The sequence below is a fragment of the Eulemur rufifrons genome, chromosome 3 (assembly GCF_041146395.1).
Source record: "Eulemur rufifrons isolate Redbay chromosome 3, OSU_ERuf_1, whole genome shotgun sequence".
Taxonomy (NCBI): domain Eukaryota; kingdom Metazoa; phylum Chordata; class Mammalia; order Primates; family Lemuridae; genus Eulemur; species Eulemur rufifrons.
The window spans coordinates 96,142,312-96,155,363 of NC_090985.1; the positions used below are offsets into that span (position 1 = coordinate 96,142,312).

The 13,052-nt window shown below is 41.3% G+C and overlaps 1 protein-coding gene across 2 annotated transcripts; it reads right to left on the reverse strand.

Moving 5' to 3' along the window:
• Positions 1-6,077: 6,077 nt before the first annotated feature.
• On the reverse strand, positions 6,078-12,302 carry CHCHD7 (coiled-coil-helix-coiled-coil-helix domain containing 7). Of its 2 annotated transcripts, none has more exons than XM_069466491.1 (4): positions 12,249-12,302; positions 9,364-9,434; positions 7,512-7,610; positions 6,078-6,748 (listed from the first exon to the last, which is right to left on the reverse strand). In XM_069466491.1, the coding sequence occupies exons 2-4, from the start codon at positions 9,415-9,417 to the stop codon at positions 6,644-6,646; spliced, it is 258 nt and encodes an 85-aa protein (XP_069322592.1). In that variant the 5' UTR covers positions 9,418-9,434; positions 12,249-12,302; the 3' UTR covers positions 6,078-6,643. The 2 variants fall into 2 exon arrangements, with proteins under 2 accessions (XP_069322592.1, XP_069322593.1); XM_069466492.1 differs by lacking the exon at positions 12,249-12,302 and adding an exon at positions 11,782-11,818.
• Positions 12,303-13,052: the final 750 nt, after the last annotated feature.

Genomic DNA, 13,052 nt, shown 5'->3' on the forward strand with positions numbered 1-13,052 from the left:
CTTGTGCAACAGCACCATCCAGTTGTCAGAGGAAAAGCCCAGCAGCTCTGAGGCTCCCAGGTCCGAACCGGGCAGGCGGGCTGGCTTCAGACCTCCCAGGCACCACTGTCCACAGTCGCCAGGCTGTCACGAGCTGACGGACACGAGTAAGGACGACAGAAACCGCTCATAATATGGAAACTTACCAATGAAAAGTGCTCTTGTGTTTATAACTGAAAAACAAACCAGTCTGTCTCTTTTAGTCTCCTTTTTGGAATAAAGCAATTGACACAAACTACATTTTATTCTCTTATTCTTCCTCTGCAAAATAAGAACTGAAGGTGAAAAATTAAAGAGTATATTTAAGAGACTTGATTTGTCTAATTTTATCACATCCAGTTACATACCCAGGTACCCAGCGAATGCCACAGTAGAGAGAAGAGGGAAATGAATTCTGACCCGAGATTCTAGGAAGGCTTCAGAGAGGTTACATGCGAGTTGAGCCTGAACAGACAGGAGAGATTTTAACCGGAGCATTCAAGCAAATGGGGTTGGACATTCAGGTTCACAAAATAGGATACATCGGGAACGGTAAGCGTGCATGCAAGGGATATACAGGTTGAACATCCCAAATCCAAAATGCTCCAAAATCTGAAACTTTTTGATGCTGACTTCATGCTCAAAGAAAATGTTCATTGGAGCTTTTCGGATTTTAGATTTTCAGTTTTGGGATGCTCAGCTGTTAAGTATAGTGCAAATATTCCAAAATCAAAAAAAATCCAAAATAATCACCTCTGGTCCCAACCATTTCAGATAAGGGATATTCAACCTACAGTTAGGTATTTTCCTGTCTGTCTCCCTCACAGGAATCTAAGGTCACTGAGGACAGGGGCTAAGTCTTGTACGTCCAAAACCAAATCCCTTCCAAACTTCCTCAAACCTGCTCCCTTCATAAATGTACCAGATTTCAGAGAATCTTGTAAAACCAAGAGAAAGAATTTGGGTGTTACCCTGAGGCAGCAAGCAGGTTTTGGGAATTTTAAGCAGGAGAATTATTTCATTTGAATTTTCTGAAGATTTGCCTGGCTGTAGTGTAGAGAAGGAATTGGCACAGCACAAAAATTGATGGGGAAAACAGTCGCAGTGGGATCCAAGATCACTGTAATACCCTGTCTGCCTCAATGCCTCCAGAATAATCTTTTTTATTATTTCAAAATATTAAGGGGCAGAATTATTTTTCTAAACACATAATAGATTGATCCTTTCCATCTCAAAACCCTTCATAGCTTTCTCTCATATACAGAATAAAGTCTAAAGTACCAAGCACAGCATTCAAAGCTCTTCATAATCCGAACCCATTCTACCTTTCTAGGTTTCTCTTGCTACCTCCCTTCACACACTCTGGCTTCAGTCAGTAAGGACGTCTCCCCCATTATGATGTGTGTATGTGCCCCTTTGTGTTTATGAAGGCAACTTACGCTCTTGGAATTTTGCTCTTGTTTCTACTATGGTACCCATCTCATTCTCTGCTGGGGCATAGTGGAGGTATTTGAGGGCCAGAACAGTGACATATTCATTCATGCTCCTTCACAATGTTAGCCTAGCACTTTGCACAATATAGACATGTGGCAAGTATTTGTTAAGCAGAATGAAACTGTAACAGCAGTACATTAAGTGTATTTGGATTCATTTAATATTTATTGAGCTCCATAAACCATAAACAAAAAGACTGATTCATTTAATTCCATTGAAATGTAAAATGCTGCACAGAAATTTTTAAAAACCCCAAAACAAGTTAAAAGAGAAACTAGGGAAAATATACAGAAGATATATGACAAAGAGGTAGTATCCTTAATATATCAGAATTCCCCAAATCATTCACATCAACAATCTAAAATATATGGGCAAAGGAAGGGAATACAACCATTCCATTTTTCACTCATCAGATTGGTAAGGATGAAAGAGTTTTAAAGCACCCAATGGGACTGAGAGTGCCAAAAAAGAAACACACACAGGCTTTGTTTATGGGAGGATAAATTGATGTGCTTCTCTTCAGAGGGTGATTGATTTGTCAATATCTACAAATTTTTAAATACAGAAACCTTTAACGTACAAATTCCACGCAGAGATTTATCCTACAGATAAAAACATACACAGGCAAAAACCCAGGTACAAAAATGATTGCTGCCACCTTGTTTATAATAGTACACTCATTAACAGGAGATTACCTCAATAATGGAATACCATACAATAGAAACTGCAGCCACTGAGAGATGGAGTAAATCCACAATCATGGACAGAAAATTATTCCAAACTATATCATTAAGTAAAAGAAGCAAGGTGCCCTATAGTTCATGTACTATGATGTTCACTTTTTTGTAAAACAAGTGTACACAGATATGCTTCCATACACATGGAAAAATCTTGAAAACTCTTGACATTGGCTGTGTCTGAGGCAGATTTATTGTACATTGTATATCCTTTTGCATTGTTTGAACCTGCATGTTTTTCAAGGTGTTCAATGTTAAAAAGACACCACTTCCCCAAACACACACATTTGTTGATCATTAATTACGCAATAGAAAAGCAAATCAGGCATTACGGGTATAACTGTGAATGACATTGCTTATGTCCTCCATGAGTTACAAATACTGTACTAGATATGGTGATTCTCAGAAGGGTTGCTTTTACATGCAGACACAGTGCACCACCCTTCCCCATCCCACTGAGAATCTGTAATGAGATGCTTTCTATAAGAGAGAGATGCCCCTGAACACAGTTAAACACCTTCTACATATTTTGTTAGTTGATAGTTGAAATCAAAGGCTCATCTGACACCAAATTTCTCAGGGCACCCACTAACATCTTAACACAATTAATTCATCAAGTCAATCAGCTTCACCTCTTCCAAATTAGAATCTTGGAAAGAGAAGTATCACAGTGGCAAATTTAACAATGATGACAAGAAAAACTCCAGAGAGTCTGCCCCTCAAAAGTGGTACAATAAGATCTTGAAAAATCAGGTTATAAGAAGAGTATACTGAAATTATCAGGGTAGGTATAAAGAAGCAAAGTAGGAATTAGGTAATTACTGAAGACAAATTTAAAATTGAACAGTTTTGCCTGGGTCGAGCCATTACATATATGTCAAGGATTTCCTGATCAAAAGTCAGTTTGTCATCAAATTAATCAGTTTGTCATCAAAAGCACTTCATAGAATATGCACTTATAGAAAACAATCATCAAAGAGCTATGCAATTACTACAAAGCTACAGTAATCAAAACAGTGTGGTGCTCACAAAAGGGTAGACACATATAGATCAATGGAATAGAGTTGAAAGTCCAGAAATAAACTCTCACATATACAATCAGTTAGTTTGCAACAAGGGTGCCAAGATAATTCAGTTGGAGAAGAGAAGTCTTTTTCAATAAGTGGTGCTGAGACAAATGGGTAGCCATACTGAAAAGAACGAAGCTGGACTCTGACCTCATACCATATACCAAAATTAACTCAATAGATCGAAGACATAAATGTAAAAGCTAAACTCTTAGCAGAAAACAGGTGTAAATCTTTGTGACCTTGGATCAGTCAATGATTTCTTAGATATGATACCAAAAGCAACAAAAGAAAAAATAAATTGGAAGCAAGTTTCACAAAATTTTTGTGCTTCAAAGTACATCAAGTGAAAATACAACCTACAGGAGAAAATTTTTGCAAACCTTATATATGATAAGAGACTTATATCTAGTGCACATTTTACAATTTAATAATCAAGACAACCCAATTAGAAGCGGCAAACGATTCTGAAAAACCATTTCTCCAAAGACCAATACAAATGGCCAATATGCTTATTAAGATGTTCAACATCCTTAGCCCTTAGGGAAATGAAAAATCAAAACCAAAAGGAGATACCAGCCACACTCACTAGGATGGCTCTAATTAAAGGTAGTAATTGTTAATGAGGATGCGGAGAAATTGGAACTCTCATGCACTGCTAGAGGAATTGCAGCCACTTTGGAAAACTGTTTATTTCTCAAAAGGTTAAACATAGTTACCATATGACCCAGCAATTCAACTCCTGGGTATATATCCAAAGAGAAAGGAATGTCTACATAAAGACTTTGACAAAATGTTCAAGAAACAGCATAACTCTTAATAGTCAAAAAGTGGAAACCCAAATGCCCATTGACTGATAATGGATAAATAAAATGTGGTATATCCATATAATGCAATGCTATTCAGCAAAAAGGAATAAAGAATACATGCAACAACATAACTGAACCTTGAAAACATTAGGCTAAGTGAAAGAAGCCAGTCACAAAGGACCACATAGTATGATTCCATTTACATAAATGTCCAGAATAGGTGATAATATAAACAGAAAGTAGATTAGTGGTTACCTAAGCATTGGGGGATTGGTATTAGCAGAAAATGGGGAGTGCTAATGGGTACAGGGTTTCGGTTTGGGGTAATGATTATGTTCTAAAATCAATCATGGTTTGATTGATGCTGCACAACTTTGTGAATACACAAAACACCACTGAACTGCACATTTTAAATAGATGATATATATAGCATATGAATTATATCTCGATAATAAAAAAAGTCTTTTAGGGTCAAGTAAGAGGCCAGTCTCTTTGTGTAGACTCTGTGTGCCAGTCCTAGGAGTTGGGCTTTGGTGGTAGCTCAAACCCTGCAGGCCAGCCTAGCACCCAGGTCCAGCCTTGGCCTGAGCTCCGCCTTAGCTCTGAGCATTTAAATGTTTCTTCCAGAAGCTCCAGACCTACAGCTCTGTACAGAGCCACCAGTCAGTCAGCTGCAGTCTTTGAACCTAAAGCAACCTCAATCCAGAGGCCCAGTGGGCAGGAGTGTCTGGTGCTAAGGCAGGAGTCCATGTCTGCAATAAAGCAAAGGTGGTTAAAATAAACAAATAAAACATTTAAAAAGCTGGGCGTGGTGGCACGTGCCTGTGCTTATAGTGCCAGCTACTCGGAAGGCTGAGGCAGGAGGGAGGATCCCTTGAGCCCAGGAGTTGGAGGCTGCAGTGAACTGTGATCCTGCCACTGCACTCCAGCCTGGGCAACATAGTGAGACCCCATCTCTATTTAAAATTAAAGACCTATGTCAGGACAATTAGCCACAGGATAAATGTTGACACTGTATGTACATTCAAAGACATGACATTAAAATTCCAAACCCTTTAAACAAGCACACTTAAAAGTACTGAAATGCTTCTCACATAGTATGTATTAATTCTTTTCAGGTCATATTTTAATCCATCATTTTTATAGCAATCAATACAAAAGAATTTTTGAAATAATCCATTTTTTATTCGAATAGAACCAATTTAACAATCAAGGTCATATGGCTTAAAAACTTCTGAACTTGGTTTTGGATTCAGATGGATAGTTTACTGTCAGCAGCCAGAAACTAATACTCTTGGCCAGGAGCGGTGGCTCATGCCAGTAATTCCAGCACTTTGGGAGGCCAAGGTGGGAGGATCACTTGAGGCCAGAAGTTCAAGCCCACCGTCGGCAACATAGTGACACCCTCCATATCTACAAAACCATAAAATAATAAAATAAAATAATACTCTTGACCTAGGACCAGATGAAAATGAGGGACAGGCAATTTGTTTTCAAGTACACATTAAATTTTGTTAAATAACATGTCTGTATAAAATTATTCTGTGAATGAAACAAACTGGATTTTAAAAGGCAGTGGGCACAGGGAGAGCTGTTACACCATCTACCCCAGTCATATACTGAATATTCTCATTGTTTTTATATCATAAAGTGAAGTTAAGCTCTAGTCTCATGCCAGTGTTGAGTTCACCTGATGAACCCCCGCCCTTCCTTGTCCATCTCGTCCTGCAAATAGAAATCCCACTTCCAAGGGAATCAATTTCTCTTTTTCCCATTACTATGGCTCAAGAACTGATACTACAGCTCAGAAGCCTAACGAGTATTTATGGATGTTAGTCACAGAATCCTGTAACTAAGCCCTTAGAGAAAGAAACGAAAGAAAACCAGTTCTGTTTCATGCCATTTATTTTGGACAACACGTTCCCCCCCCCACGTTAGTGAATGTACTAACCTTACTTAAACAAAGGTAAGTGAGAGAAGGACGGACAGATTTGAGGAAGAAGCCTGGGACTTGAGGCCTACCACATATCCCTTACCTTCAACTTACCTTTTCAATCTTGCCCCATCACTCCTCCTCCCTCTCCCCTAAAACTCTAGGTCAAACTGTCTACAGGCTACTCTCCAAACACGATTCAAGCTTTCCTTCCAGCACATTGTTGCTCACATCATTTCTTTTCTTGGAAACTCTGCCTTCCTCTCAGCCCCCTTCGGTCTTGTTCACATCTTACTCTTCTTTTGAGACCAAGTAGAAAAGCTCAACTTCATATGTAGCCTCCCCTAACACTCCCTTACCTCTAGAAGTCATGTAAGCTCAGTGCCACAGCACAGCCAGCAGTGACTACCATCGTCCTGGCACTGAGAGCAAGGAGACAGGACATTGGGCTGACTTAACTCCATCTCCCCTTGTAGAAATACGGTCTGTCTGGGTGAGGCCTGTAAGGTCTTAAAAGATTACAGCAATAATTTATTAAAAATATTCATCTGCTTCTAAGTTATATAAACAATTTTAATGCAACATTCAGTAGGGCATCTTTCCCATTGCTCCCAAGATTTCGTTTCTTTCTGCTGCTGTAGGCATAGGTGGCTTCACTCCATTCTGTCTTCTCTGGATCATGATAGAATTCTGTGTATAGATATAAAAAAAGAAACCAAAATTAGTCATGTATTAAATGCTAATCATTTACCAGTGATTTGTTATTGCTTCCTCAAAAAGGAAATTCCAAAAACCAAGTTAAAAAAAAAAAACCTAGTCACAGATTCCAGATAAATGTTTTCAAACTATTAACAATTAAATAGAAGTGGTTATTCCCATAGGAATACCTTAACAGTAATTGGGATGGGGATATACTGTGCATGTATAAAGCATAAAAATTTATCTAGTCCACTAAGTGCTACTGAATAATTGCTAAATGAAACCAACAGTGCACGTAGCAAAGGGAAAGGAAATAGCCGGGCCCAGTGCGCAGGGAAACAAATTATATACCAATGTCTTAGGAAAAATGGGAACATTTTAACTACCACAGATGGCAGTGGGAAACAAAAAGGCGGAAACAGAAGCCTAACATGATGTGTTACTGCAGCGCTGTTCATCTCCAGGAAAACTAAATTTATAACAAGGCTATTGTTTTAGGACTACAGATACTTATATGCCTAGAAAGACCTACCTATATTAAAACTGCATTCTTATAGCTTAGAGTAGGATGAGGCAGCTAACAAGAGCACTCAAGGATCCGTTAGAGCTAAAAGAACACACAGAGGATAAAGTTGAAAAGTTAAGTATCCCTACAGCCATCACTGGGAAAGGATTGTGGGTATTGACTAATTTCAGGCCTCAGTTTCAGCCTAAGAGATGGGTTTTAACATAAAGCTAATCAAGCAAGGCTTACCCAGAATTTCCGACAGTTTTTGTACTTCAAGAAATAAGTGGAACATCTTTGCCCGTCATAGTTATTTTCAGCCATACATCTGGCAGAAGCATCAGATTCCTTGAATACACAAGAAGCATTATTTAAAAGGTGGAATGGGACCTAAAAACAAACTAAAGTTGCTTCCTCCCAAAGCAAGTAATGTGAAATAGTTCATTTTTGTTCATTTTAATGGGTAGACACTAACAAAAGCTAAACAATCTTGCCAACTATCCCAGCACTCACTCTGTTCAGGCGGACATCTTCCTTTTCATCTGGGCCAGTTTTCTGAATCATAGGAATTTAAGCCAAAGCATTGACTATAATCAATTAGTCCAGTAACCATTTACAAGAAACTGAGACAAGGTGAAGTATGTTCAAAATCACTGCTGCACACCTAGCACCCCCAGTCTCCTGACTCACAGTGCGCTCTCCTGCTTTTCCAAATCGTCACTCTGACTTGAATGTTTGATTGTAATACTGGTTTCAAGGTTTCAAGTAAATTGCTAATAACTGGTATATATCAGGGCAACCTACATTAACATCATTCATTTCAACAAATTTTTGGCTATCATTTACTCCATTCCACAAGTAAATACACTATTACATAAGCAAATTTTAATAGATATCATTAATATCACTTAAAACCAAAGTGAGCAACATAGGGCTATGCGTTGAAAGGAAGGTAGGTACCACCTGGGGATTAAACTTAAGCTGTATGAACTGAAAGTAGATTGAATAACTAACCTCAAAGTGAAAGGTGTAACTCTGAGGAGTCATCTAAAGGAAAGCTCTAACTAAACCAGTAGGCATTGCTTCACAGATCTAAGAAACATCTTCTATCCAAGCAGATTTACTTAATAAAACTGTTGAAAACTGACCTAATACACAGAACAAAGCTAAATTTCTTTGCCAAATATTTAATGAATGTATCTATTTGGAAAATGCACATAGGATCAGGGAGCATAATTTTCATAGCACCAGTATGATGACTACATTATTTAAGGTTAGCAAAGCCACAAGTAAGTATTGCAAGTCATACCAAATAAATGCCAATACAAGCTTATCATTAAAACAAAACAATTGGCCAGGCATGGTGGCTCACACCCATAATCCTAGCACTCTGGGAGGCCTAGGCGAGATTGCTTGAGCTCAGGAGCTCGAGACCAGCCTGAGAAGAGTAAGACCCCATCTCTACTAAAAATAGAAAAAATCAGCCGGGCGTGGTGGCATGTACCTGTACTCCCAGCTACTTGGAAGGCTGAGGCAGGAGTATCGCTTGAGCCCAGGTGTTTGAAGCTGCTGTGAGCTAGGCTGATGCCACGGCACTCTAGCCTGGGCAACAGAGTGAGACTCTGTCTCAAAAACAAAACAAAACAAAACAATTGTGTTGATAAGACACCTTTGTGAAAACCTTCAGGCTTTGAATAGGCTAATTTTATTATCAGCCCATTACTCTCAGCCAGGTTGTCTCAAGAACGTGATGAAATTATTCCTATTAAAACAGTAAATTTCAGTGACAGTGTAAAAATGTGATACCTTCCAATTTTCCATGTTTGAAGTAAAGATTTTCCTCAGTGTTACATATGCCTGTCCAGTTTTACAGTGACAACTGAATGCTTGAGTGTACAAATATGGGAAACTAAAGACGAATCTTTGTTAGCAAAATTACAAATATCTAAAAATGCTCTAGTGAAATAATAACATGCTAGCCAGCAATTTTTATATAGAAATAACTTTATTCAACAACTGCAGAAAACAGATGCCCACAAAATTAGAAGAAGCCTGTTTTTCCAACTTAGCACTCATGAAAATTAAAAGCAAATTAGCCTACCAACAAACAAGGATTTATGTCAGGATCTCTAAGCCTCCGCGTTACCACGGGCATCCTAACAGTCTTCTTTACTGAAGGGAGACAGAGAAGAAAGAGTTATACAATGAATGACAAGAAATCAATAGATCTCAAAAGCCCCACTTGAAAATTTAATTTTGGCATAATAATCATCTAGTGAGAAACATGTACCCTCTGTATGTTGAGAATAAAAACTTGCATGTGTTTTTCCTTTGTTTGCCATGATGCCTCAACACAAAGGCCATATAGTGAAATTCACCTACTAAAATGTGATTATAATATCCAGTAAGAAAGACAGTTCAACTATAATTCAGTTGTAGTTTACTCTTAAGTTTAAGCAATTAAGTGTATTAACAAAATCTAAGAATATACTATACATTGTAACAATTACTTCCTCACTACACATTGATCAGGATACAAAATAAGAATGGAATAATTTAGTACAGCCCACCTTTAGAAAAAGCATTCATCAGCTGAAGTACAGAGTGCCTACTGTGTGGCTAATACCAGGGTAGCCAATACATCAAAAAGCCAACTTACTACTTAGTTGACATTTCAAAAAGCCAGTGTTTAAAAAAAAAAAAAAAAAGTTGAAATTTTACTTCCAGTGGCATCTCCTATTTAACTGATATTTTCCTGGCTTGAAGGAAGTCAGAGGATGCTATTGTGGTTCAGTAATCTTCCAATTCAAATCTCAAAGATACAGCTTTGCAAAAGTATCGATTAAAGATGATCACAGTTTCCAAAGAGCCAATTAGTTATTCCAAGTCAAGTCATATACTTGGGTAACAGGTACGTCAACTATATCCCAGAATATAGTTGCTCTCTATAATGGAATTCAACTGAAATTGGTATGCCTATTATCTTCAAAGAAATGTCACAGAAAGAAAGTAAAAGAGAAAATTCAAAAATCAATACCAAAATAATTCTTTCAAAGTGACTTCTGTTTCAATATATTGGTATACTATTGATGAACCACCCACAAATATTTTTAAATGCTCTGAAGTAAGCTTAAGGAGCTGATCTAACTTGTACTCCTGAATCCTGTTCTACCTTAATCATTCTTCTACCTAAATATCAATGGAGAAGCCAGCAAAAATAATGCAGTGTGACTTACAAAATCCCATTGAATTAAACTGGTCAGTATAACCAGACAGAGCAGACAGAGGTCAGAATTCTTGTATGAAATGGTTTCTGCTTTCCTTGCCCAAGGTAGGACCACCGAAAAATATCAGTCATGTTAAAAGATTTGAAGATATTCAGGAAAAACAAACAAACTCCATTAACTCCTGATAAGTGGAGGTATTCTCAATCAAGAGTCACCCAGTCCAATTTCTTCTATTATGGGAAAGATCAAGATGTGTGGACTAAAGTAGACCAACCTTTGCTAAGGAGGATGGAAAAGAGTTTGGTTATTTGGGGTCCTTTAACTTCTAGTAGCCACTAAATAATCATTTTATGATTTTCATCAAACAATATATGAAAATACCTAGCCAAGAGAAACATCTTGGCCAAAAGGAAAGTCAAGCAGCCATGCAATTATATCTAGAAGCTTCTTCCTCTCCTGAACACAATTTTTTTTGGCCAGTTTGACTTCTTCCTAAGAGAGATGATGGTACTAAGTAAATACACAGCTTCCTTTTTTATATCTATCCTATGATATGTGAACACAGAACAAGGATCAGAGGCAAACTTGTATGAAATTCAAGTTGCATGCCTTATATTAAAGTATTCTTCTCTGTATTTTATTATCATCAGTTAGAAATTCTTTAAAAACACTACCTAGGTAACATCACATATAGTCCAATCAGGTTTGCTGCATGAGTTTATTCACATTTCATTTCCTTTTCCTTCCGGATTCTAAATACAAGTCACACTAAGTCTGGATTTCCGAGATTTCCCTCCTTTGCATGAATTCCTCATGTATTAACTAGAAATGAAGAGGAAATGTCAATTTACAGCGAGGACCCAGGCTGAAGGGCAAGATCGAATGCTCCGCCAAAGAGGCCCTATCTATTATACTTATTAATACTTTCTGAATGTACTAATGTTACAGGTTCTACCACTTGCAGAGGATAGCCAGAAAGAAAACCAAAGATTTGAGGGAGGAGCCGCAGAACCACAACACATTTGAGGAATAACTCTAAAATTCACTGCAAAGGGCAAACTGCTTAGTACAGCAGTTCTTGATTTCCCATCCAGTGGTTCACGTCCCCACTCTTCCAGTAGCTTAGAAAGGGAAGGGGGAAGGGAACGTTACTCGACACGTCCATGCCTACATGCCGGTTGGAGCCCAGGCAGGGTCCACGGCTCTGCTAAATCGGGACGCTGACACACACCACGCTGTTAACCCACTGCTGCGTGCAGAGAAGCAGAGGCAAGAAGTCAAGGGTGGCATACCGGAGGGGGGCGGGGAGAACGAAGGAGAACCTGGAGAGAGGCGAATCCGAGGCCTCGCTGCCTTCCGCGGTGCTGCCCGTCAGCATCTAATCCTGGACGGCAGGCACAGGTGAACACACCTTGCTGTGCCCTGCGACTGACTGAGCCGAGAGGGGCAGGGGGCGAGGAAAACGCAAGGAAGTGGGGGTGGGGACAGGAGATTGCGCTTCAAGGGCTGGAGAAAAGGAGGATGAAGGACGAGCTGGTGGTGTCCGGACGAGACAGGGGTCACCTTCCTCGCCCCCGGCCCGAAGAGACCCGTGTGGTCGTTGAACGAGCAGACAGGAAGGGGCCCGCGCTGCGGTGAAACCCGGCAGGAGCCGCTCCGCGCAGCAGAAGTGGATCCGGGCCCCACGGCGACCCAGGTGCGCCCGTCTCTTCCCTCTTGCCTTCAGCTGCCGCGGAGGGAGGGGCGGGGGACCACTCACCTCGGGGCGCCGCTCCACCAGCGCCCAGGCAGTCTCCAGCTCCAAACACGTCAATGGCTCACGAAGCAGGACCTTAAGTAGCGCGCATCCCAACTTGCTGCCCCCGCTCCCCGGCGGCCGCTCGCCCAATCGGCGTGCGCCTCTGCCAGACTGACAGCCGCGCGGGGCTCTGAGAGGCGGGGGCGGGCGGGCCTCGCCCCGCCCCCGGCTGGCGAGAGGAGGGCCGAGAAGGGAGGAGTGGGCGGGGCGGCGCGCACGGCTCCGCCCTCGCCCCCGCCCCGCCGCGCCCCCTGCGCCGCGACCCGCCTCTTAACACTTCGGCTTGACGGGCGGCGCCACAGACCAATCGGCGGGCCGGCTCCTGGCCGCGGCGGCGCCGAGTGGTCGGCTACGGGGCGGAGCGCGCTCGGGGGGCGGGCTCAGCGGCGGGCGGGGGTCGGGGGCGGGCCTACGGGAGGCGGGGGCGGTGGCAGAGTAGGCCGGGGGAGGCGGCGGTGGGCGCGACGTCGGCGGCGGCGGCGGCGGCGGCGGCGGCAGCTGCAAGTTGGGCTGCAGGGGCAGCGCATACACTACAATGGCTGCTGGAAAGAGGCGTAAGGAAACAATTTCCAGGCCCGCCGCGTCCAGCCCGAAATATGAGAAAAAAATTATTAGAAATTCCGCGGGCGGTGTAAAGGCGGCGGACGGGCCGGAGGGAGGATGTTAAAGCCCCGCGGTGAGTTCTCCCGGGGTCCGGGGCGGCGGAGAGGCGTTTAGCGGGAGAAATATCAGGGTTATTTAAATTATGGGACTAGCTGAGGGGGC